This window comes from Panthera leo, chromosome D3 (assembly GCF_018350215.1).
Source record: "Panthera leo isolate Ple1 chromosome D3, P.leo_Ple1_pat1.1, whole genome shotgun sequence".
In the NCBI taxonomy this organism is placed as follows: Eukaryota; Metazoa; Chordata; class Mammalia; order Carnivora; family Felidae; genus Panthera; species Panthera leo.
Window position 1 is genome coordinate 24,860,399 of NC_056690.1, and position 25,038 is coordinate 24,885,436.

Here is a 25,038-nt window from a genome sequence, read left to right on the forward strand (position 1 = left end):
TCTCAGGAACAGAGCTACTTCCTGGGGCGTCCAGGGTCCCCTGTGACTGACTTCATTTCAACTTTGCAGATTTCTCCTCCTCCCTGTCCCCCACGCCTTGAATCGGGGCCCCTGAGCTGGCCTCTTGTTCTTTCCAGTGACGGTGCTGGCCTGGGGCGTACGTCTTGCTTCTCTCGCTGCGAAGCTTTATGTTCATTCGTAAGCCCCCTGTATGCCCTTTCCTCTGTGAATTCTTCCCGGATACCCCCATCTGTGCCCTGCGTCGATGACACAGGCCAGCCTTTTGGTGTGGGAGCGACAACGCTCTGTTTTACGCTTACGTGTCTGTGGAGTAACTCTCCATCAGTCTGAGAACTCTGGGTGGGGGTGCTGGGAGCTCTGTGCTGGGATCACTTCTCCGAGTCCCGTGCCCCGCATACAGCTGGGCACAACTGCTCAGTAGTGATGCTTTGGCCCATCGCCCTCCTGTTATTGCTGTCTCGAGGGCCCCCTCTTCCAGGCTGCCCGAGGAAGCCTCAGGTTTGGAGAATGATGATGGGAACGGGACATCGAGGGTCCTGTGGGTACCAGGCACCTGGGTACCAGCCCGTTGGCCCTGTCGGCAAGGCAGGAATGACCGGACACATTTTTTCAGGTGAGGAAGTGGAGACTCAGGTCGAGGAGCTGATGCAGGGTCCCCCAGCCTGACGGTTGGCAGGGGTGGGATTTGAACCCAAGCCCCTGTCTGCAAAGCGTGTGACTCTTCCACAACTGACCCCCGTGCAGAGCCCTTCCTCGGGGACGCAGAAGCACTACGGGACACACAGCCCCCCCCCCCCCCGTGGGAGGACCACAGAGCTCCCGCAGGCCCCGGGTGGGTGGGCGGGGCAGGTGTCCCCCAGAGCCTCCACCCAAAGCATCAGCACTTTGAAAACTGTTTTAAATTCCGAGGTGTCGCTAAATCTGGCCTCTCCTTCCGGGGGCTGAAAGCGACAAGGCTCTACCTCAACAGGAACGTGTGTGTATTTGTTTTAGTTTAGTTTAGTGTATTTGTTGAATGGCCCGCCGCACGCCAGGCAGGGTGCTGGGGGCTCCGGGGAGGTGTCTACCCAGGCGCTGGGTCGCTCCCAGGGCGCAGGTGCACAGGCGGGAGCCCGGAGAGGGGCGGCATCCTGTCCAGGGCCACCCAGCACTAGGTTGTCCAGGGGTGGCCAGGGGTGGCTCCGGTGCCAAGGGGAACGAATTGCCAGTGAGAGGGCGAGAGAAAACAGAGGGTTGGGAGCGCTCTGCCAGAGACGGGGCTGGAGAGTGTCTCAAACCTAACAATCCTACTAGAGACGCCGATAGCAGCATCTGTCTGTCCCGGCGTCCTTGGTGCCTGGCAGGGTGCTAACTGCTCTGCTTGAGATCCCGCCGGACCCTTCCGGTGGTTCTCTCAGAATAATACTGCCTCCGTCCCCATTTCACGGATGAGAACACAGGCTGGGGGGGCAGCTTGCGTCCCCAAGGCCGAGGCTGAAACCTGGCGCTTTGGACTCTGCGGGCCGTGAGTGGTCTTCCTGCTCTGGCCCCCTTGCTGGGCCACTGTGGGCACTGTCAGAAGGAAGGGGCAGGCTCAGGGGTCGGCCTGCAGCCCCCCCCCCTCCCCAGCCTGTCACGTCTCTGCAGCACACAGGCCGGGAGTGGCCGGGGGGGTGCACGGGGCTGCATCTGTCACAGGTCACTGGCTGTGTGTCCAGAGGCACCAGGAGAGGGAGCCCGATCGGAGGCTCGGGCTGGGGTGAGGGGCCTGCCCCGTCCATCCCGGGGAGTCTGGGCCTCCGATGCCACCCCGTCTCCTCCTCCAGGGCTGGAGAAGGTCTCCCACATTCAGCCCCCGCCCCCCATTCCCAGCGCTCAGCAGCCTGGTCCCCACGATGCCCTTGCTGCTTCGCCTCAGTGGAGCCCTCAGCCAGTTCTCAATCTAAATGACAGCTGCCCTCAGCCAAGTCAACTCCAATTAATTTCCGAAGCCTTCCAGGGGCCTGGCCGAGCCTCGCACCAGACTCTGTTGCCCTGGCGGGCCAGCGTGAGCCCCTTCTTCACCCTCATGGGGCCGGGGAAGGTGGGGCCTCACAGGGTCCCTCCTGATCGTTGGTGGGGGACGCTTTCTACCTCTCAGGAGCCCCCGTGCAAGCTCCGTGTCGCCCCCATCAGAGGGGGCTGATGTGGAAACTCAGGCAGCGTCCGTGGAGAAAGCATCGGATGGGGCCTCGGGTTTTGTCCTTGGCTACTCTGTCACCCCGGGTCGTTCTCATCCCATCTGTGAGCCTTAGGATCCTTCCCCAAAAAGCGAGCGTGGGTTTCAGGGAAAGACGGGGAAGAGGGGAGGGAGGGAGAGAGAGCACCAGAGACTCAGAGAGAGACAGAGAACAAGGGAGACTGAGAAAGAATAGTTCGCGGGTGTTGAGAGGGAGACGGAAAGAGGAGGGATGGGGGTTGGGGGGGAGGTAACACCTGCCACCTTGGCTGGGACATTTTACTTTTTCATGTGACTTTGATGCACCCACACACATTGGCATCAGACAGACCTGGGAGTGACCCAGGCTCGGCCACTGGCTAGCTGTGTGACCGTGGGTCAGCGACGTCCCCTCTCTGAACGTCCGTTTCCTCCCCTGTGAAATGAGCTGGGGTGTCGGGCCCTCTCTCCCCAGGTGTTGGCGTCATCCGATGAGATACGGGCCGAGGCCCGGCCCGCAGGGAGCCTGAGGTCAGTGCTCCCTCTTAACATCCCTGGAGCTGATGGGACTGGAGACATGGGACATGGTCATCTTTTTCCTTTCCTCATTTGTCACAGTGACACAGAAGCCGTCCTTGAAGGGCGGGCAGAGAAAGGGTAGGGGGTGCCGGCAGATGCCCGGATGGAGAGTCAGTCAGGCCTCCAGCCACCAGCCCCCCGTTCCTGATCCCTGAGGTTGCGGGTGCCGTTTCCTGGGGCTTATTCAGGCTGAGTATCTTAGTGCCCCTCACGTGGGGATACTTCCTGCCCACGTCGAATGTAAAATCTCATTTCCCCAAAGGAATAAAAAGAGTCAAGTAGGTTGTATATCTGTCTACTATCAGTCATCTTAGAGAGGCCCAAATAGGCCCAGAGGAGGAGAGTGACCTGCCCAAGGTCACACAGCCAAGCATAAAATATGTAACAAATCCTTATCAGGTGCCTACTGTGCGCCAGGGACCAGAGGGACAGCTGGGATCCTCGTGGGTGTGTCTGCCTTCAGGGCCCCTAGGCCAGGCACAGGAGGGATTGTCATCCCCTTCTACAGATGGGGAAACTGAGGCTCAGCAAGTTGATCTGGCCCAAGGTCACGGAGCTGGTGAGATTCAGATGGAGGGTGGGATGTGAATCTAGGCTTCAGCGCACACAGAGCCTCAACTCCCCCAAAGCTGCCGAGTGTGGGGGAGGGTTGGTGTGGGGCTTTGGGTTTGCCACTTTCCGGCTTGGTTCGTGGCTCTGTGGATGGACTCTCTTTGTGTAGCCCAGCATCCGGTTTAGATTTGCTGTTCCTGCTCTGAGCCCAAAGTGGGTGAGTCTCCTGGAGCCTGTGTACCTCCCCGGAGGAGGGGACACGGCCCGGGGACGCACTGTGGACGGGCAGCCGAGGAGGGGTCCGCTTTGGGGTTGTGGGGCTTTGCGGAAGGGTTCCACCTGGGTGGTAAGGGTCCCCCACATCCCCAGGGGCGGGTTCTTGGAGATGGGCCTTAGTGCTGCCTTAGAAAAGGGACTTTGGCCACCCCGGGCAAGACTCTCTTGCATGGCTTTTGTCTGCTGTGATAGCTGGTGGCCGTTACCTGAGCACCTGCCGCGTGCCGGGCACCGGAGAGCCTGGTGTGACTGGGCAGCGAGTGGGGTGCTGTCCTTGTCCCATTTCACGGGGAAGGAAGCCGAGGCTCAGAGAGGGACAGTGATTTGCCTGAGGTCAGCCAACCACCCCCACCCCCACCCCCCCATGATGTTTTCCATCTTTGGCTGCGTGTTACAGAGGGGCCCTGAACCCAGGACTCCCCCTCTGCCAGGGTGAGATGTATCAGTGCTAGGGGGTCACTGGTGCTATCCTTGCCACTGGGGGACCTGGGGACAGAGGTGCCATCTGTGAGCAGGGAGAGGGGTCACATGCCTCAGAGTAGGGACGTCAGAGTAACGTTGCCAAAAGGCTGACAGCCAGGTGGATGGTGGGAGTCATCAGGGGTGAGGAGGAGAGGGTGTTCTAGGCAGAAGGAACGTCAGGAGCAGGGTTGTGGAGGTGGGAAGGATCAGGGCTTTGTTGAGACTCTGAGGCTGGTGGCCCAAGAGGGGAGCAGGCCAGGTTATGCGGAGCTGGGAGCTTTATCTTGGGGGCCCTGGGGAGCCATGGAAGGTTTAAGCAGGAGAGGGGCCTGCTCTGGTTGACGCTTTAGGAAAGTCACCTGACTCACAGCGGGGGAAATGGGCTTGGGGGCCAGCACAAGGCCACCGTAGGCGGGAGACAGTGGGGGCCTGGACCGGGGTGGAGGCAGGGGGGCAGGAGAGAAGCAGGTGGATTTTGGAGGCAGCCTCTTCCCTCCCTGGTGCCTGGACTCTGGGGCCTGGGCAAGAGTGAAAGGCGATGTTCGATGTCCAGAGCTAGCCGGGCCTCTCTTGGAGATGGGGAACAGGAGCCAGGAGGATCACAGATGTGTCTGGGGGCCCACGGGACTCCCAGGCTGCAGGACAGAAGGGCCGATGGGACGTGGCCCAACCCCGTGGCTCCCCGGCCTGCTTCTGCTTCCAGGCCCAGGGGCCCAGCTCCCCCCCCACCCCAGCTGAGTGGCAGCTGTCAGACGCCAGTGTCTCCCCCTGCCAGGTCCAAATAAAGGAAAAACCAAAATACATTTCCCTTTGTCGGAATCCGGCGAGGGTGAGTCGGGCGAGAGTCATTCGCTATTGTGTGCTGGGGCCCACACTGCTCCTTACATAAGCTTTGAGTTAAAAATACGCACGGAATTCTAATTTGCCTGCTCCGCCTGGGATCGCACCCCGGTCCCCCCACCCGTTGGTGGGCAGGGGTGGGGCAGACACCCACCCCCCCCGCCGCCCCTGCGCCCACGGAGATGAAGAGACAGTCCCGTGGCCAGTATCCCCTGCTGGCGTATGGGCAGTATTAGGTCTGATGCCTGCAAGGCCCTGGGCTATTGAAGAACAGTGAGGGTAATAATCCTGAGAGCAGCTAACCTTTTGGGGAGGCTCCTCATGTGCTCAAGTCTTCACCCGTGTTATCTCCATTAATCCTCCCAGAAGCCCGTGAACTTGGTTCCCATTTTACAGCACAGATTACCACCTTGCTCAGGCCACACCCTGGATCAGCACCCGGGGGGCCCTTGATCTGGGCGCTAGTTGGGAGGCCACCCTGACCTCCACAGCCCCCTCCCCCATACCTCCGGCCTTCCGTATGGAGGGCGGCAACGGCGGGGGGGGGGGGGGGCAGGAGGTGGCCAGGCAGAAGTCCCCTTTCTGAGGGATCGAGGACAGAGGGGTAGGTGGTACTGTGTCACCAAGCCCTGCCTCGGGGCGGGGAGGCGGGGGCGGGCAGCTGCCCCCACCAAGCTCATGACCCCTGGACCACGTGCCTCGTGCGAATTGGAACCCAGCCCTGGGGATACTGAGTGCAGGGCAAGGCGGTGGCAAGGTCTGTTTTGCGGACTCTGAAAAAGAAAGCTCAGTCAGTCCCCTCCGTGGGTGTGGGCGGCCTCCCCAGAAGTGAAATCAACAACGAGGTGTCCCCAGGGAAACAAACGTCTTTTCCCCTCCTCCCTCCAACCCAGGCCAAAGGGTCCCCGGGCCGTCCTGGCAGGCCCCGCGGGTCTCCCCGCTCAGGCAGGGAGTGTGCTTGCTGTGTGCTAGGCCGCGTGCTAAGCCTTTTACATGGATCATTTCCTTTAATCCTCGTAACTGCCTCCGTGGCGGCCAGTCCTATTATTTCCCCCATTTTCTGGGGCTGAGGTTCTGGGGGCTCAAGTGAAGTTCGCAGAAGTCCTGTGCTCCACAAACGGCAGGCGCGGTCATTGTCGAACCCGGTAAGGGAATATGGCATCACTTGGGTTACTCGTGTGCTCGCTGCTTTCACACCGGCTCGGGGTCCTGCCTTTCCCCTCGTGGAATTTACTGACCCCTGTCGTGGCTGGAGAAGCACAGAAGGCAAAACCCGACGCGGTCTCATGTTCACAGTGGGGTGAGCCGGAGGCAGCCGGTACCCCGATACCGTGATTCCAAGTTGGTGCCAAAAAAGACCAAGTCAAGTGCTGTGTTTGTTAAGGGAGGGGGAGCTGAGGAAGGGCGGGATAGCTCAGCCAGGATTTGTTCTGTGGGTGAAGGAAGACCGGCGGGTGGGGGGTGGGGGGTGGCCAGCTCCAGGCCCTGCCCCTGGATTGGGGACTGAAGTGCTCTGTTCTGGCCAAGAGGGGAATGTCCTTAAAAACTGCCCCGCAGCCCTTTCTTGCTGGGCGGGCGTGACCTCGGGTCCCGTGACCCCAAAGCTCCTCCCCTTGGCCCCTGTGCTGCCTGCACAGGGGGGAGGCACATTCAGGGTGACACATTTTGAGTTGATGCCTCAAGGACTGACCCCCACATGCACACTGTTATCCCCTCTTTTTCTTGTATGGTCTCCCCAAGCCGCTCTGAGATGGGCCTGCCAGGGATCACCATCCCCAAGTTACAGATGGAGACACTGAGACTCTGCAGATGGGGCCAGCTGCCCAGGTATGGGGGATCTGGGATTCCACCTCAGCCCAGCCCTTGGGGAATCCTGGACTAAAAGGAGAGGGCTGGTCCAAGCTGGTGGCCTGGCCCCCGGCGACCCCGGGGCAGTTCCATGCCCTCCGGGGCCTCAGTCTTCCCATCTGTCAAATAGGGATGAGGCTCACGTCGCGGCCTACAGGTCCCAACAGAGCACCTCCTGTGCATGGGGCGCTGTGGCAAACAGACAGACCTTGTCCCCTCTGCAGCCACAGTCCGACAGGGGAGGCCGAGAGCTAACAAGTGGAAAATTTGACACTCCACGTCAGTTTCCGCGGTGCGCTGAGTAGCTGCAGGGTCTCCCCTGACCCTGTGAGCTCAGCGAGGGGTGGTTGTATCTCTGGGTCCTGGCCTGGGGGGCCGCATGCCTGCCCCCCGGGGAGCGGGGAGTGAGGGCCTCTCTCGAGTAGGGGCAGGCCCTGACTTGAGGCCGCTTCCATGGGACTGATTTATCCGCAGCCGGAGGGGGGTGGGTGGGGGGGGGTGGGTGGGTGGGGGTAGCGGCAGACCCAGGGCGTGTTGGGTCCCCCCGGCTGGAATGATTCCGGAGGGAGGATGAGTTTGGTCATGCTTTGGGGTTGTCAGGAGCTGAAGAATAATATTCTCTCTTAAAAATATTCCCCGTGGATATCAGACTCTCTGGCTCGTCCCAGGCAGAGGCTGGGGAATCGTGGGCCCATGCTCTGTGACATTGGGCGAGGGCCTCCCCCACTCTGAGCCCCCAGGTGGGGAGAAGGGGCACCCAGCTGCTGGGCTTGCGGGGAGGCGGGGGACGGGATGAGATCACACACGGACAGGTTCAGCTGTATGCCTGACACTCCCTCCTTAAATCCTCCCCAAGTAAGAGGAGCAGCTATTTCTAGAATCGGCACACGGCGTGTTTAGGAGTCATCCATAACTTGGCAATAAAGCGTCTTTAGGAAATGTGGCCGTTTGGGTCAGTCTGGAAGCGTCGCTCAGCAAAGCCCGCTTCCAGAAGGGCCCCCAGGCCTCCTGCGTCTGAGCACAGAACTTGGAGAACGTTCCTTCATCTCGCGCCCTTCATCCTGCAGCCTCAGGGCAAGGGAGCCCGGCGGCAGGGCTTGGGCCTGGGTCTCGTCTTTCTCTGGCTGTGCAAACTTTGGCAGGGGGCCTCGGTTTCCCGTCTGTAAAATGGGCCCAAGCAACTGCTCTGTTGGCTCCTTGAGACGATGTGTGCGAAATGAAGTGAGGAATCCCCTTCAGAATTTTCTCTCTCTCTGTCTCTCTGGCAGATGCTCCCCTCCCCCAGTCCAGATCTCACAGTGCTTGGAGAAAATCCCTTTTGCGGAGACCAGGGAGCAGGGCATCACTGGGAGCAAGACAAGCTTGGGCTCAAGAGCAGAGGTGTAGGGGCTGGAATCCGGGGCCCACTGTGTGCTAGGGGACCCTGAATCTGATGCCTCTAGCTTCGTGGGGAACCTTGTCCCCAGGAGGCCCTGGGTGTGGCATCAGCAGTGACACCACCACTAACAAGCTTTGAAACCTCTGGCTCAGCTCCCCCTTCTGTGAAAGGGGAGCAAAGACTCCAGTGGGCAGGAGCAGGCCCATGTGGCTAGTCCTAAGGTGGGGACGAGGCTTGGGGGCCTCTGGAAGGCCCCTCTGCAAGGACCCCTCACCTCCTGGCCGCCCCAGAAACGGATGGCAGTCCCAACAGCCCCGTCTGGGGAGTGCTCTGTGCGCCAGGCCTTTATAAGGCCCGAGGGAGGTGACATTGCCCCCACCTGGGGGGCGATGAGGAACTGAGGCTCGGAGAGAGCCGGGGAATGTGGCAGGGATTAGGGGTTCAAGCCCCAGCCTGTGACTCCACCGAGGCTGTCTCCTGATCTCGCTGTCCACCCCAGGAGGGGGAGGTGTCTGCCTTATCCGAATCCTCCCTGATCCGCAAGGCTAGTGCCGTGCCTGGCACATAGTAGGGACTCCGTAAAGGCTTGTTAACTGGATGAATGAGCCAGGGAGAGAGTCCTTCTCCCCAGTCCCAGCTCCTCCCAGCATGCCGGTCCTAAGCTGGGTGTCTCTGGGGCTCCAGGGTGGGAGCTCACTTAGTCACAGCCTGGCCCATTCTCTGGGAGGATTTTCTCTGCAGGCCGTGGCTCGGCTCCCAGGGGAGGCCTCCCCCCCTTAATCCCGGAGGGCGGGCTGGGCGGGGTAACTCCTGCCTGGCACAGGGCCCTGGCCGGGCCTGCGCAACAGCACGCCGAGGAGGGCGGGCCGGTCACGGAGTTCAGTATCTGGGTGTGCTCCCTCGGCCGGAGCTGGGCCCCCACCCCCAATTCCAGCGTGTTAGCAGCCCCCGAAATGACTGTTCCATTCCTTCCTTGCCTTAGAACTCCCAGCTCGTGCTCTGAGTGTCATTCATACTAAGTGATGAGTGGTTGTCAGACTCTCTTGCCCCTCAAGTCTGTCGAACCCAGACATCACTATGATCGGTGGTGTTTCTGGTGCTGTGCGACTGAGAAGGAAATTCAAGGGATTTTCGCTGAGGGTGTAGGGGAGGAACCGACTCCCTCACCTGCACCACTGCAATTCCCTTCGTGAAGCAGCTGGGGTGGGCAAAGGACACCGGTCTCAGCAGTTTGCTGCTGTTTCAGGAAGTCCCCAGCACGTAGTAGGCCCTTAGCGAGTGTCTGTCCAGAGGATGACAAGAGAATGAGCCGTGTTCTGGACCCTGACAGTCCTCCCCTCCACCCTTTGACCGTATAGCCGGCGAACTCCTACATATGCTTCAATGCCCAGTTTAGATACCCCTCCTCCAGGAAGCCTTCCCAACTTATTCCACATCCAGTTAATCTTTTGGGAACTCTAGTCTGTCAGAGATGGGCAAACCCTGCCCCATTCTCCCATTTCCTGAAGGGAAACACCCGACACCGAGCCAGGGGCCTACCCTTAGCAGAGGTCTCCCAGCCACGTCAGAGGCAACCTCAGGGGGATTTGAACCAGACATCTCTAGATCTCCTCGGACGGTCTTCAGGCAGGAAAAGAGGGCGTGGGTGGTGTCTCTCTTCCCACGCACGTCTCTCCGACTCTATCCCCCCCCCCCCCCCCCTTAGGGCCTCCTGCAGAGCAGAGCAAGCTCCTAACCTTTCTTCCTTTTTTCTCTGCAGCCCATGACCTCCCTGCAAATAAGGCCTCAGCCACCCAGCCGGGCAACCACTTGCAGTGCCTGTCTGTCCACTGCACAGACGACGTGGGTGACACCAAGGCCCGAGCCTCCGTGCCCACCTGGCGGTCTCTGCACTCCGACATTTCCAACAGATTCGGGACGTTCGTGGCCGCCCTGACTTGAATTGACAAGAAATGCCCCTCCCCGCACCCCCCCCACCCCGCCCTTTCCTCCCCCCACCCCCCTCTCTTCCCGCCCCCCCCCCGCCCCCCTCCGCCCACCCCCACCCTCCTGGTAATTTGAAAGGGCCACTATTGCTGAGTGGATGATTTTTTTTTTCTAGGTTGGTACCTGCTTAGTGGCATATGGACCGGAAAGGGTTAATTTAAAGGGGAAAAAAAAAAAGCCTCAAAAAATTTTTTTAAAAAAGAAACTTGTCTGCCACAGTATGTTACCAGTGTTAACCCTTCTGCAGTTAGCAAACTTTTGCTTCAGCCTTTTTCCTGCTAGATATAATTCCCGTTTTTCTGTAATCTTGGCATACGTTTTTTAGATGACCTCTTTCCTTGTTTTATTTTCATGCTGCTGTATGTCCAAAGCATTGTTATTTCATAATAAGACAAGAGTTACTTTCTTTTTTTATTCTCTTTTAGTCTTGTCCCTCTCCCCCTCCCCCCCACCCCACCGCCTTTTCTTTCTTTTTTTTTTTTTTTTTCTTTTTGCTTTGTTCACTGCTTATTAAAATGGAAATCCTGGAGAATAGTAGTTCTGGAAGATTGCCGGGTGAAAGTCAAATTGTCATCACGATATTATATATTGACACCCAACTGTCATCAGTCAGGCAGGAGCCAAACAATTAATGCCCCCCTTAGGTCTTCCGCCTGGGATTTTGTTTTGTCTGTTCCCTAAGAAAATAGAGAGAGATATATTTTTCGTTCCTACAAACACACGCTCAGCCTTCAGCTCCGTTCTGTCTTCTGCTGGAAGCTGTCCTCTCTGCAACGGAGGTGATGATGTGTCCAGCCCGCTCAGTGGGAAGGAGTCGGAATGTTCAACAGTGGTGTTTTTTTCTCTCCTTTTCTGGGCCTCTGTGCAAACGCCCAGGCTCTGAATTTTCATGCTATGCTAACCAGCCTTAGTGTGCATGGGGGATGGTGCCTTTCCAGCTTGCAGAGCCTCTGGGGGCTCCTGGCTCCCGCCCTGCTGCAGCCGGGCCCGGCTGGGGTGGTGGGTGCCCAAGTTAGGGGAGGATCAGTTCTTAGCCCTTGACCTTTGCCGACAGCTGTTCCCATGCAGGCATTGTGGGAGGAAGGAGGTGGGATGCGTGTATCTCCCTCACCTCTCCCATTCTGTCCCCACCTCCCCATCTGTGTTTTTCCCCCTCCAACCTGGGCAACCAACCTCCCATCCCTGGGAGGAATGGGGCATTTGCCAGGGCAGGGAAGGAGCCCTCAGGCTGAGCCTGCCAAACCCCCCCATCTCCGAACATGGGTGTATTTCTCTGCAGGGGTTTGCGGGCTCCTGCGGGTTGTAGGAAGGAAACAATGAATAGAACCAATGACTTTGATTCCTGGGCCTTTTTATGTAAGCCCCGAATACCCCCCACCCATCTTTTGATTTAATCTTACCCTGTTGCAAAACTAGAGGCAAGTCCTATGCGCCTCACCAAGAAATAATCTCTCAGAGCCGAGGGGGGCGTGGCTAGGTGAGTGGCATCAGAGAGAGGGGCTCCTGGACCCAGTGGGGGCCCCAGAACGGCAGTCATTGGAAGCCCAGAGTTGGTGGGGCGGGCACCTTTGGGTGCTGTGGACGCCTACGAAAGGCTTGTATGGCTCGGCGGGGTGGGGGGGCTGTGGGGAGCACACAGATCCCAGGTGGGCCAGACAAGAAGCCGCGGATAGCCTCTCACCCACGTCAGTATCTCCCCTATTTTACTTCAGTTTTTGTTCAAGAGCAAGTCTTACTGAACGCCCCGTTTTGAGCCTTGCGTCCCCTCCCCTCTGCCCCCAGGTCCCCAAGAGTTCACAGACCTGGCTTTTTTGTTGTTGTATTTTAGCAAGTGACCTGAAGGCTTGGGGCTCACCATACAACACCCACATTTTATTTCAAAGAACTTTTCAGCGAAGGGAGAAGAGGGTCATCTCACTCTTTCCCCTCCCCCTCATCTTTCCGGCCAAGGCGGGGGCGGGATCCTTTTGGCTCGGGTCTTGAGACTAGAAGGTCCTTGCATGGACTGTCTGACCAGAGCCCCGGCCCCGGGCCCTGTAGAAGGCAGGCAGAAGCAAGGGGTTGTGAACTGATCAGCCTCCAGAAGGTGTGAACCGTTTTCTGCCTCCAGAGGAAAGAAAGAGAGAATGTCCCCCTTCCCCGGGCTGCAGGAGGGTCAGTCACAGTCTGAGCAGAACTCCATACCCCCTCTGATTCCTCCATGTACAACAGGTTGAAAGCTGCATCGTTTTATTTTATTTTTTAAACAGGAATGATTTCTCCTTAATTGCTTAAGGCCGGGGAGCCAAGCGTCTTGACTTTCCCTGTGTTGAGTTCATTAGCACCTGGCCATCAGCTCAAGGTCCCCGCAACGTCGGAAACCCCTGAAGTTTTAAACTTCCTCGCTCCCCACGACCCCAGAATGGAACAGCTTTAAAAATAGCCTTAAGCAAAAGGATGTTATTTCATTAAATTTGGTTTAATGGAAAGAATCAAAGCAAATTAAAAACACGCCCAACCCACGAGACTCCAAACACTGGTAATCGGTACTGCATAGCAAACTTTTTTTTGGGAAAGAAAACGAAAACGTTATTGCACATGTAAAATATGAAATCTTAACTCTGCTGTGTGTTAGGCAATCCTGTAATCTTTTTTGACTCTTAAAAGAAATTCATTTCTGAAATGCTTGGTTGGAAGACTGTGACAATAGCTCATGAAATTGAGTGTTATTTTTTTCTTTCTTTTTTAAAAAAAATATGTAAAGTGCAGTCTTCTGTATTCATGCATATTGTATATACCTGTATATGTTTTCCTGAGCAGCTAAATAACAATAAATATGACGTTAATGGTGACTGTGGTACCTTTGTGGGCGGGGCTTTGCTTGTTTTTCCTCCTGCCCCCTCCTTTTTCCGTAGGTCTGTCCCAGGTTCCGTGGGGGACGGGAGTGCAGGTCTGGATGCTGCAGGGCGTGCTCATGTGCATGCGTGTGATGATGCTGTTCTAAGTTGGGTCATCTCCAAGTTTTGGAACCTGGGCACTGTTGATGCCTGGGCTGGATAATTCTTTACGGTGGGGCTGTCCCTGTGCACTGTAGGGTGTTCAGCAGTATCCCTGGGCACTACCCACTGGGTGCCACCTGGGACTGAGAACCTCTGGTATCTGATGGGTGCCGGAGGGAAGGGGCAAGGAGAGACCACCCAAGTGGCCTTACTGTGGCTATTCTTTGGGGTCCCAGCACTGAGTTCAGATCCCAGGGAGCTTTGTGACCTCCCGCAAGCGACATTTGGAGACTCCCGCTTCCCCTTTTTCCTCATCTGTGAAATGGGTCAGATTTGTGGAGTTACAGGAGACGATGCATGTGGACCCAGCAGGTGGGAGGGCTCCATGTGGATAAATTGCTAACACTGTATCCTTTCAGAGCGGGGCAAAGCTGACAGCCTGTTGGGTTCGGGCTCTCCTGGGCTGGATGCTGCTTCCTCCGCGAACAACCATGGGCTGTGGGCAGGTGGTTTAAGCCTGGTCTCCATTTTCTTGTCTCAGAAATGGAGCAAATGCCATCTAGCTTGAAGGTTACCATGAGCGCCAACCCTGTTCCAGGTCCCGTAAAAGCTCTGCCACCTTATGGGCAGCAGCTTCATTCTGGTACCTGCAGCCTCAGACTCAAGGTCATTGCAAAACAGTAGTTTGCAAAAGGGGGTTTGGGGGTGGAGAGACAAAGTAAATTGCAGTTAAAAGTGAGAATATGCCCCATAGCCCATGGAAATATGAGGGATGAATGTCACTCTGTGAGATTCATGAATCCCATGTAGGGGGCTTAGGGAGGGTTTCCTTCAGCAAGTTATGTCCAGGTGGGGTTTTGAAGGATGAATAGGAGTTCGTCTTACTCATCCCAGCATATAAATTGACCCTAATTGGGCAGACATTTTGTTGTATTTCTTCCCTTTATCAGTTCAGAGTCTCTTTATACACGCAAAGGCATATTTGTCAGAATATAGAGTTTTAAGGACAAGGCTCGTATATCCACTTTAATTTGGAGACGCTTAAAAATCTCTCTAACCTTTAAAGGTCTCCTGCTCAAAATGACAGTGGTATATGATCACGTTCAGTACCCAAGGAAGGGAAGTGATATGACAGAATGATGAGCATTGGGTGTGGGCATTTGGGAGACTTCAGGTCAGTGTGAAATGACTGAGGGGCTGAGTCCCCTTGCTGTCGCAGAGGGCCCAAGGGCCGGAGAACCACGGACTGGCACATCACTGGGGGGGGGGGGGGGAGGATGGGAACATGTGACGTGGGGACTGCCACGTGGGGGTGCATGTTGGCCTCGGGGGGGCTCCAGGGGAGAGTACAGGTTGCAGGTTGACCTTTCCATCTGGACAGAGGAACACTGCCTTAGCCAGATGTCCGGCCACGTAGCTTCTCCTCCCAGCACTGACCTTCCGGAGGGTTGAGGCGCCATCTCAAGACAGGGGATGAAGGACAGCCTAGGTGGCTCAGTCGGTTAAGCACCCGACCCTTGATTTCGGCTTAGGTCGTGACGTCACGGTTCGTGGGCTGGGGGCGCAGAGCCTGCTTGGGATTCTCTCTCCATCTGCCCCTCCCCTACTCGCACTCATGCTCTCTTTGACTCTCTCTCTCTCTCTCTCTCTCAAAATAACTATCAGATGCGGGGCTCGATCTCACAACCATATCAGGACCCGAGCCACGATCGAGAGTCAGACGCTTAACTGACTGAGCCACCCAGATGCCCCCGAAATGACTTTAAAGTGTATAGTCCAGGGATTTTGGTAAAAACTTACAGTGTTGTGCGTCCATCCCTGCTATCCATTTCTAGAACATTCCTATCACCCCAAAATGAAATCCTGTACTCATGATCACTAAATGCCCGTGATCTCCTCCTTCTAGCCCCTGGCAACCACTAATGTATTTCCTGCTTCTATGGCTTTGCCAGTTCTAGACATTTCAGATAAACAGAATCATACAATATGTGGTCCTTTGTGACTGGCTGCTTTCACTCAGCCTGAAGTTCTCAGGTGTGTACCTTTTTTTTTTTTTTTTTAATGTTTTTGGAACGTTTATTTATTTTTCAGAGAGAGAGAGAGAGACAGAGCATGAGCGGAGAGGGGCAGAGAGAGAGGGAGACACAGAATCCGAAGCAGGCTCCAGGCTCTGAGCTGTCAGCACAGAGCCCCATGTGGGGCTTGAACCCACGAGCCATGAGATCATGACCTGAGCTGAAGTGGGACGCTCAACTGACTGAGCCACCCAGGCACCCAGGTTTGAACCTTTTTAATGGCTAAATACTATTCTGCTCTATGACTATAGCACATTTTTATTTAGCCACCAGGATGGACATTAGGGTTGCTCACATTTTTTGGCTATTGTACATGATATTTCTGTGAACATTCAGGTAGAAGTTTCTCTAGGAACATATGTTTTCAATTCTCTGGGTGTATACCTTGGTGTGGAATCACCCGGTCCTTTGGCAACCCATGGTTAACTTTTTGAGGGACCACCAGCCTGCTTTCTAAGTAGCTGCACAATTTTACATCTTGGAAGGGGATTTTTGCTGGTTTACTTAACCCATCGTTCCTCACTCTCCTTTATCACGTTTAAAAAATTGAGGTATAATATACAATATATACAACGAAACGCACAGATCTCAAGTGTATAATTTGGTGCATTTTCACAAATGTCTGCACCTGTGTAATCCAAACCAAGATCATAGGACAGGACAGACTCCCCCAGAAGGTTCCCTCCTGCCCCTTCCAGTCAATAGCCCACCCCTCAAGCAACAACGGGTCGGACTTCCTTTTTTTTTTATTAAAAAATTTTTAATGTTTATTCTTGAGAGAGAGAGAGAGAGGGAGACAGAGCTTGAGAGGGGAGGGGCCGGAGAGAGAGAGAGGGAGACACAGAATCTGAAACAGGCTCCAGGCTCTGAGCTGTCAGCACAGAGCCCGACGCGGGGCTCGAACCCACGAACCGTGAGATCATAACCTGAGCCGAGGTCGGACGCCCAACCACCTGAGCCACCCAGGAGCCCCTTATGGGTGTTGATTAGCTTTTCCCGTTCTTGCATCTTGATGGCCTATAAAAGGAAGCACGAGCCAGGAGCCCCTCCCTCTTCATTGCTGAGTAGCATTTCCTCCTGTGGACATAAGCAGTCTGTGTATTCATTTACCTGTTGATACATATTTGTTTCCAGTTTTGGGGGAGCTGGAATAAAAGTACCACTGAACATGTGTATACGAACTTCTGTGTGGACTTAAGCTTTTATTTTTCTGGAATGCCTGGGTCATATCACAGGTACATGTTTCCCTTCTTAAAATACCAAACTGGGGCCCCTGGGTGTCTCAGTCGGTTAAGTGTCTGACTCTTGATTTCGCCGCAGGTCATGACTTCACGCTTTGTGAGATCAAGCCCCGCCCCTGCCCCCCATTGGGCTCTGCACTGACAGTGTGGAGCCTGCTTGAGATTCTTTCTCTCCTCTCTCTCGGTCCCTCCCCTGCTCACACACAATCTCTTTCTCTCTTTCTCTCCCTCTCAAAAGAAATAAACTTAAAAAAAAGAACCACCATTTTTCAAAATTGTACCACTTTGCAGTCCCAGCATGGGAGTTCCAGTTCCTCCTAATACCCTGGCCAACTCTCGATATTGTCTGTCTTTTTAACCTTCAGCCATGCTAATATGGGTGTAGTGACATCTCAGCGTGGTTGTAATGTGTATTTCCCTAATGACGTTGAGGATATTTTCATGTACTTATTTGCTATCAGTATATCTTCTCTCATGAAGTATCTCTTAAAACCTTTTGCCCAAGTTTTTCTTTCTTTCTTTCTTTCTTTCTTTCTTTCTTTCTTTCTTTCTTTCTTCTTTCTTTTTTCTTCTTTCTTTCTTTCTTTCTTTCTTTCTTTCTTTTTTTTTAAATTTGGCCGAGTGTCTTTTTATCATCGCCTAATCCAAGCTCCTTCTCTGTGTGTTGCAAATATTTTCTCCCAGTCTGCGGCTTTTTGTCATGATCTTTTGAAGGGCGAAGGTTTTAAAATTTCACCATACGGTCCATTTTATCAAGTTTTTTTTATGGCAAGAGCTGTGTCCTCCCTAGGGTCGTGCCTGACGGTCTTGCGTTTAGCTTTCGATGGTACACTTTGGTTTAGGTTTGAGACAAAGGTAAGGGCTCTTTGTTTCCAGAATGTGCAGGTGTCCTGTGGCATTGCTGGGAGAGCTTTTCCGTTCCTCTGTAGACTCCTCAGCCATCTTGGGTGGGGGTCATTTGACTGTGCGTGTTGGGCTATATTTTTGCACCCTCTGTGCTGCTTGTCTACCTTTTGGACATATTTTCAGCTGGGGTCACATGGAAATTTGGGCGTGCCTCCTCTGAAGAATGGAACAGAATAGAGGGAGTCTAGGGGAAAGGTCCCAGGTTGTCCTACCATAATCCTAAAATAAACGCCTTGAAAACACGGCCATGTCGCCGTTGGCTGATGAAAGCTCTCGGCCCGAGGACTTCTGTCTGTTGGAAAAGTGTTAAAGACCCAGTAGCACGAGCAGAGACCGTTCCCTTGCAGCCACAGAAAGGTTTGCAGAGTTGAAAAAAAGGGTGACTGCGTTGCTGGGAGGTTGGGAGTCGCTCGGGGCTGCGTTTGCGCACCTCTCGTGCCACCGTGCCTCAGACTTCCCAGAAATGTCGCTCCGTGTCTGCATTTACATGGGAAGAAACAGACGCTCAGAATGTCCGGTGTCTTGCTCAAGGTCACGCAGCAGTCAGCCATGGGGTCAGAACCAAATGCCCTGCCTCCCTGCCGTCTCCCGTCGTCCCTCGTCCAGAGATCTGGCTGCAGGGTAGCTGGGAGGGAGGGTAGCTCCTCTCGGGGGGAGGTTTGTTTTGTACCCACAGCAGCCGGCACAGGGCCCGGCACACAGTAGGACCTCACGAGATACGGGTTGAAGAAAAGGAGCCGATCCCAGTTCTCTTTTCTTGCTTGAGGACCTCTTCACCTTTGGCTGCTGTTGAGGTTAAGGGGTGAAGAATGACGCTTGTGTCTGGGGATGAGAGCCGATTGCTCAGACTCTGCCTCTGGCTGATGTACACTCCTGGGGCCGCTTATGGCTGTGCTCACAAAATATACAACAGGTCCTGAGTGAGCCCTGGTATGAAGACAAGTAGGAATAGACGGTGACATTAGACTGCTGAGGGAAGCTTCCTCATAGAGGGCCAGCAGTAGAAGCTGAGAAAGTAGGGGAGCAAGCCAAGGAGATATATGGACAGCAGGAACAGCATGTGCAAAGGCCCTGTGGTGGGAGCCTCTTCGGCACGTTGGAGGAATAGTGAGGTGGCTGTGGTGATAACGATTGCACTGGGCCCGGGCTTTGTAGGGAAACACAACAGCAAGGGGTTCCAGAATCCAGTCCCTACCCTCTGGCCCTCTTACTCTGGGGCATGTCAAGACTGAAACTGAAGTAAGCTCCCAGCATCCTCTTTGCCTTATGACTGAGATCCCACAGTGTTCCCTTGAGTTTCTCTGTCCTGATCCCGACCCACCTGCTACCTCATTCCCTGGGCCTGGCCTGTCTGTCGGGTTTGCGCATCTCCGGCTCCCATCAAAGCTCCCTGGGTGTCAGCTGTTCATCTCACTTTATTTTGGCGAGGGAGGTGATACAATCACCTCTGTGTGCAGAGGCTGCCAGGCCAGAGGCGACAGCTTCGGGTCCTGTGGCTGCAGGCAGACCTGGGGGCACCAGGGAATGGCCGTGAATGCTCCCGCACTCGAGCTAGAAGCTCTCCTTTTATCCTGGGATGGTTTGGGGTTCCCGGTCCCATTTCTGATTTTCCGGGGTGGGAAGGAGGGCGGGAATAATGCTGTCACTGCGGGTACTGCCTGCCTCTCACTGCGCACGTGCACAGGGACTTCCGATGCTCCAGCTGTAAGCTCAGGCTTCTTGTCCCCATTTTCTGGGATTTGAACCCAGGCCTGCCCGAATCCCCATCCCAAACTTTGCCTGTGCTCTGTGGCCACCAGGAAGCCCCAGCCCAGCCGGGTCAGGGCCCACGGTGGGGTCTGAACACGTGGTGCGAGGAAGCCAGTGCCAAATTCCCCACTGACCAGCCAAGAGTCGCCTCTCTGGGCTTTACTTTCCCCATCTGAAAAATGGGCTTCAACCAGTATCAGCCTTGGATGCCTCCCAAGGCAAGCTTTCTCCGAGGGAAAGATAGAAGGCGGACATTGAAAATGGTGAACTCCTGGGGGCATTGAGGGAACACCCTAGCCTGTTAGCAGAACCTGTCCAGCCAACGGCTATTGATTGCCTGCCGTACCCCAAGAGACGGCTAGGCACCCATCCTGTACAGTTAGTGCTTTGCCAGCCGTGGGAAGTGAGGGCCTCAGAACCCTTCCTCGGTTATAGATGAGGAAAGGAGGCTCAGGCAAACATCTGTGGGCCAAGTTCGCCCAGGAGCTGTGTGGCTGGCCAATGCCCGGAAGATCTGAGCTCCCAGCTTGTGGGCTGGCAAGGGGTCATTTTCTTCTACTTGTGCTTTTTACAGAGGTTTGAGCAAACAGAGGACAAACTCATCCCTCCTAGCAAAGGCCCTGTGGTCACCTTGTTTTCCTAGCGATGGTGGGGACTCAGGAGGAACCAGAACAGAGGCACAGAGAGGTGAAGCCGCTTGGCTCAGGTCACCTGGGCAGCCGGCGGCACATCCCCCTTCCAGGGCCATGAAGATTCAATCGTGCTCGGCCCAGGGCCAGGCCTGGCCAGCTCCCACTGGGTGAGAGACAAGTGAAGCTCAGAGAGGCATAGCCACTTACCTGAAGACACACAGCCCACCAGGCTTTCAGGTTCACGGGGACAGGTTTGTTTTGTTTTTCCTGCCCCACTTGGTGCCCTCCGTGCAGTAATCCCTGGATAAATGCTCTGTTGCCTGCTCAGGGCAGGACCTGGCCAAATTTTCTTCCTTCCTTTTGGCTGTTGTCACCAACGAGGTGGGGAAGAGAGGCTGGGCAGAGAGGCTGGGCGGAGAGGCTGGGAGGAAGGGGCCCTCGACTTTGGTGCCCCCTCCTCCTGGCAGGGCAGGGTGTGGTACGGGCTAAGGGCTCCTGGCGGCCACCCCTCTGGCCCTCCGCCTCCAGTGGGAGGTAGAAACTTCTGCCTCTCTGACTCCTCCTCTTGCTTGAGCTAGAGCCCTGCAGGTCTGGCCGGATGTATGAGGCCTGGAGTGGGGGCTTGTGGGGGCTGCGGGGACCGCCCGGACCGTGTGCGCTTTGGCTGGAACCTTTGTCCCCACCATTACAGCCCTTCCCCAAGGGTGGGAGGAGCCTGACCCCAGGGGAATCTCACCGCAGGAACACATTCTTCCTGGCCCTGCCTTGGAGGCCCCCCCACCACCCCAAGCAGCCTCTACTCCTCCAGCCTTTGTCCCAAGGAGGAACCCTCAGGAGTTCTGAGCCCCTCGGAGGACAAAGGGCTCATTGAGGCACCAAGGCCAGGCAGAGGGGGAGGGGAAGCGTATAGGGAGGAGCAGAGGACAAGAGCTGGGAAGGGCTGCTTCTGCCGCACAAACCCCGTGCGACCCTGAGGACTCGCCTCTGGGGTCCTCCATTTACCCATCTGTGAGATGGGGTGACGGGGGGATATGAGGGTTCGCGGTGGCTGGTCATTGCCTATATGTATAGCGTGCGGAGTTGACTATTGCTGACGTAGAAGCCAAGGCGACCCTCTTGCATGGAACCTGTGGGGCCACCTGTATTTCCAGATCCAGAATTTGGGACAACTTAAAAAGGTGAGCAAGGTAGGATGTATCCCATGTGCTCAGTGACCCTTCCGGGGGCTGCCATCAAATATAAGAAAGCACTGGAATAGTCTCATTAGGGTGCAAAATAAAGAAAGGCTTCCGGGCACACGAATCTAAGAACTTGCTGATTTTAGAACCTTTCTGGATTTCAGGATTGCGCGTGACAGAGTGTGATCCTTTACTGCTAGAATTCATTCATTCACTCATTCGTTCATTCAGCAAATATTTATTGAGAATCTGCTAGATGCCGGATACCGCGTCAGCCTCGGAGGACCCAGGAGCAAAGCCCCTGCCTTGCGGAGCGCACCCTGGACTGCGCGGCCTAACGTCTACACCCGTGTCTACACGTAGCCGGGTTTGTGGAGTCACCAGACCTCATTTAAGGATGAGGAAGCCAATGAGGAACCCTAACCCTAACCCTAACCCCTAACCCCTAACCCTACGCTGAGCACTCAGGTTTTCTCAGAAACTTTCCCTGGTATTGTGTTAAAGGTGGGTGTGGGCATAGGATAGTGAATGGCTTGTGAAATGGACACCATGGTCACGACCAGCTTGAAGATAAGAGAACAAGCCTGGGCCATAAGCGACTGGTGCCCACGGCGGGCAAGGCGGTGCCGGAATGAATCGTCAACGGTCCCCAGAGCCCGGCTCCACTGGGGGCTGGAGGCATGTGTGTGGGACGCTGGAAGGTTGTCGGCTAGGCCTGAGTTCAAATCCTGTCGGAGCTCCTGCTGGCCCTGTGACCTAAGGCAAGCCCGGCTGTCCCCGCCCTCAATCTCTTCACCCCTCGAATGGGCTCAAGGAGCCCTTTGGAGGACTTCCAGGACTGAATGACAGCTACTGGATGTGGAAGGCATTTATAGCCACTCAAGCTCGGAAACAAAGTAGCTTTTCTCTCTGGGGTCTGCAGGGGGGTGTCTCCCTTGTGGTCAGAAGCTGTGGCACTTAGGGCAGGGGCCGGGGGATGGTTAAAAGGCCACAGAGGGGTGCCTGGGTGGCTCAGTCCATTGAGCGCCTGGCTTCGGCTCAGATCATGATCTTGCAGTTTGTGGGTTTGAGCCCCGCATCGAGCTCAAATCTGAGCTGACAGCTCAGAGCCTGGAGCCTGCTTCGGATTCTGTGTCTCCTTCTCTCTCTGCCCCTCCCTCTGTCTCTCTCAAAAATAAATAATGTAAGAAATTTGAAAAGAAAAAAAAAGGCCACAGAAGGGCAGGTCCCCCATCCAGACTCTCTGACTTGATCGTTGGGATGTGGGGTGTAGACTTCTTGACATCTGGGCCAGATGGTAAAGCTCAGGTTGAGAGCAAACCCCAGTCATCCAGCTGTTCCGTCCTGGTGACTGCCAACCCCTTGTCGTGGGGAGGCCAGGCCAGCTCCTTCTGGGACTGGAGGACCAAGGGCTGTGGGCCGTGCGCTGGGCTGGCCTTCTTGCCAGTTAAGGGCAGGTCGGCTACATAATTGACAGGGCCTGGTGCAAGATAAAAATACGGTCCCCTGGTTCAAAAAGCAGGAAAAAAGCGTACTAAAATATAAAGTTTTCTGTTTCCTCTGGAGCCTCTGCCTCGACTCGCCATGATGGTTTTTACTGGCTGTTCAGTGCGGTTCTAAGCCAAGAAAAATTAAGCTTTTATTGTTTTCATTTTTTAAGAAAGTTTGTTTCTTTGTTTATTCAGAGAGCGCGAACGAGGGAGGGTCAGAGAGAGAGGGAGAGAATCCTGAGCAGGATCCACACCGTCACTGCAGAGCCTGATACGGGGCTTGAACTCACACACCGTGAGGTTTTGCCCTGAGCGGAAAGCAAAAGTCAGATGCTTAACCCACTGAGCCACCCAGGCGCCCAAGAAAAATGAAAGCTTTTAAGTTATCAGCATGAATGTGGCCGCTCAACCTTATACTGCGCACGGCCACCTTGAAGCAGAAGTCGAAGAGCGTTTAGTCCCTCCGCCGAATCGCCAAAACCACACGCTTTCGCATTCGGAGTGCGCATGCCCGCATGTATTTTGTTTTAATGAGAGCGTGGCGATGTTGCTCCAACCGAGCTCGGCTGTTTTTATTTCACTTCTTGAGACACGCGCATTCTGCCAACACTCTGCCTCCCGCTCCCCGATGAGAGGGGGAAGACTGGAAGGAAGAAGAATTAGAGGTTACTCTATGTTCTAGCTTCCTTTTCAGCATCTGGGAACGTGAATCAGAAGGGAGACCAGGAAGTTCTCTGGCTGTGCGTCCGTGGGTGTTTCTCCTGCTGCCGTCGCGTGCAAAGTGGGGCCCCTCGGGGCTGCCACAGTCTTAGGTGCAGACTGCTTGCCTTCTTCTGGATTTGCTTTTCACCCGACACCCGTGCACAGTGGGAATCTAGAAAGCCACACATGGGAACCGGGCAGCGGGAGGCAGCAGCGGACGTGTGAATTACGTGTATCTCCTCGGCTCACCTGGTCTCCGGGAACTTCACTTACAAAACCCAAGTTCAGGGGCGCCTGGGCGGCTCAGTCGGTTAAGCGTGGGACTCTTGATTTCAGCTCAGGTCACGATCGCCCGGTTTGTGAGTTTGAGCCCCGCATGGGGTTCTGTCCGTGTGGAGCCTGCTTGGGATTTGCTCTCTCTCCCTCCCTCTCTCCCTTCCCCCGTGCTCTCTCTCTCTCTGTCTCTCAAAATAAATACACTTAAAACAACAACAAGAAGAAAACCCAAGTTCAAAGATAAAACTAGTATGAACTTTAAGACGGGGACAGCAGAACCTGAAACGAAACATGGGCCCCTGTGAGCGCGAGAGGTCCTGTGGACCCTGTAGGTCATCTGCTCGGGAAGCTGGTGGCCCTGTTCGCGGGCACCGTTCCCTTACGGATGGGGAAGCTGAGGCCCAAAGAGGCCCAGATGAGGTTGTAGACTGCCAAACTAGGATTCCCCCCTCCCCCCGCCGGGACCTCAGCTTCTGGTGTTTGGATTGAAAATCAGGCTTGCCTCCCAGGGAGGGGTGCTGGTGCTGGGAAGGGACAGAAGTGAAAATGAGTCTACAGAAGCCATTCATTTCCCTGCCTCCCGTAGTTCAAACATTTGCTTATTTACTCGGCTAACAAATGTTAGCTGACTCTCTACTATGTGCCGGGCAAGACTGACCCTATCCCCGTCCTTGAGGCACTCCCTCTCTGGTGGACGAGGCCCTCTCCTCCAAGCCTAGAGACGCTGCCTAGAAGCTCCCAGACCCCGAGACCGGAGGCCACGACTCGGATCACCCCTTGATTCAGTGGCCAGAGGGTGGGACATTAGTGACAACGTCTGACCGAGGTGTCGTTGCTGAGGGTTCCGGTAGCTGGAGAAAGGGCACTTCCAGAGGAGGCCGCGGCCTCGGCAGAGGGTTTCGGGGCAAAACTGCCAAAGCCTAGGACCTTGAGGACGGGAGGTGAAGGCATGGATAGAGGCTAGAGCTGGAGGCCCCAGAGGGGAGACGCAGGGGTCATGTGACCCCAAACCCCATCCCCAACCTGGTCAATTCTTGGACCATGTCCCTAGCCCAGATTTTTCCTTGGAACCCGGCTCTCCGGCACAGCTGAAGGCCGAGATGTGTCAGGTTTTCCCTCCCTCTCTCCCTCCCTCCCTCCTGCCGCCTTCCCCCTCCCCCCTCCCTCCCTCTCTTCTTCCCTCTCCAGTTCCCTCCCTCCCTTCCTTCCTCAGCTGAGTCTCTGCATGAAAATCTCAGCTGCTTTGTTTATGCAGCTGACTGAGAGCCCAGCACCATGCCAAGCCTGCGAATCTTCTCACCAAACCCTCACCCTATCAACCTGGAGATGAGAAAACTGAGCTCAGGGAACTGAGCGACTCCCCCAAAGTCACTGCGAATGGGGGAACTGGCTTTAAGCCCAGGCCACTTGAATCTCACCCGTGGGCCCCGAACAACAGGGCCACACTGCTATAGGCCTGTTTGCTCACATCCCTCTGCTCTTTCTGCCTCCACTACCTCTCCCCCCGCCCCGCTGACCTGGTGAACTCTTACTCATCCTTCAAAACCCTTCTCAGATGGCCTATTCTTTGTTTCTTCAAGCTGCCAGGCAAGGGACATCCCATTTCTCCACCTCACAAATATTCGAGTACCTCTGCGTTCCTGGCATGGCGCGAGGTCCTGGGGAAACACTGGTGAACAAATAAACTTAGCTC

At 55.4% G+C, this 25,038-nt stretch overlaps 1 protein-coding gene across 1 annotated transcript in view; it reads left to right on the forward strand.

Annotated features, from left to right (window-relative positions):
• Window positions 1-10,092, forward strand: part of MN1 (MN1 proto-oncogene, transcriptional regulator) — a 44,751-nt gene extending 34,659 nt beyond the window's left edge. The window contains exon 2 of the mRNA XM_042911295.1: window positions 9,892-10,092. Within this exon, the coding sequence (XP_042767229.1) occupies window positions 9,892-10,073 (182 nt within the window). The 3' untranslated portion in view covers window positions 10,074-10,092. The remainder of the gene's footprint in view (window positions 1-9,891) is intronic.
• Window positions 10,093-25,038: the final 14,946 nt, after the last annotated feature.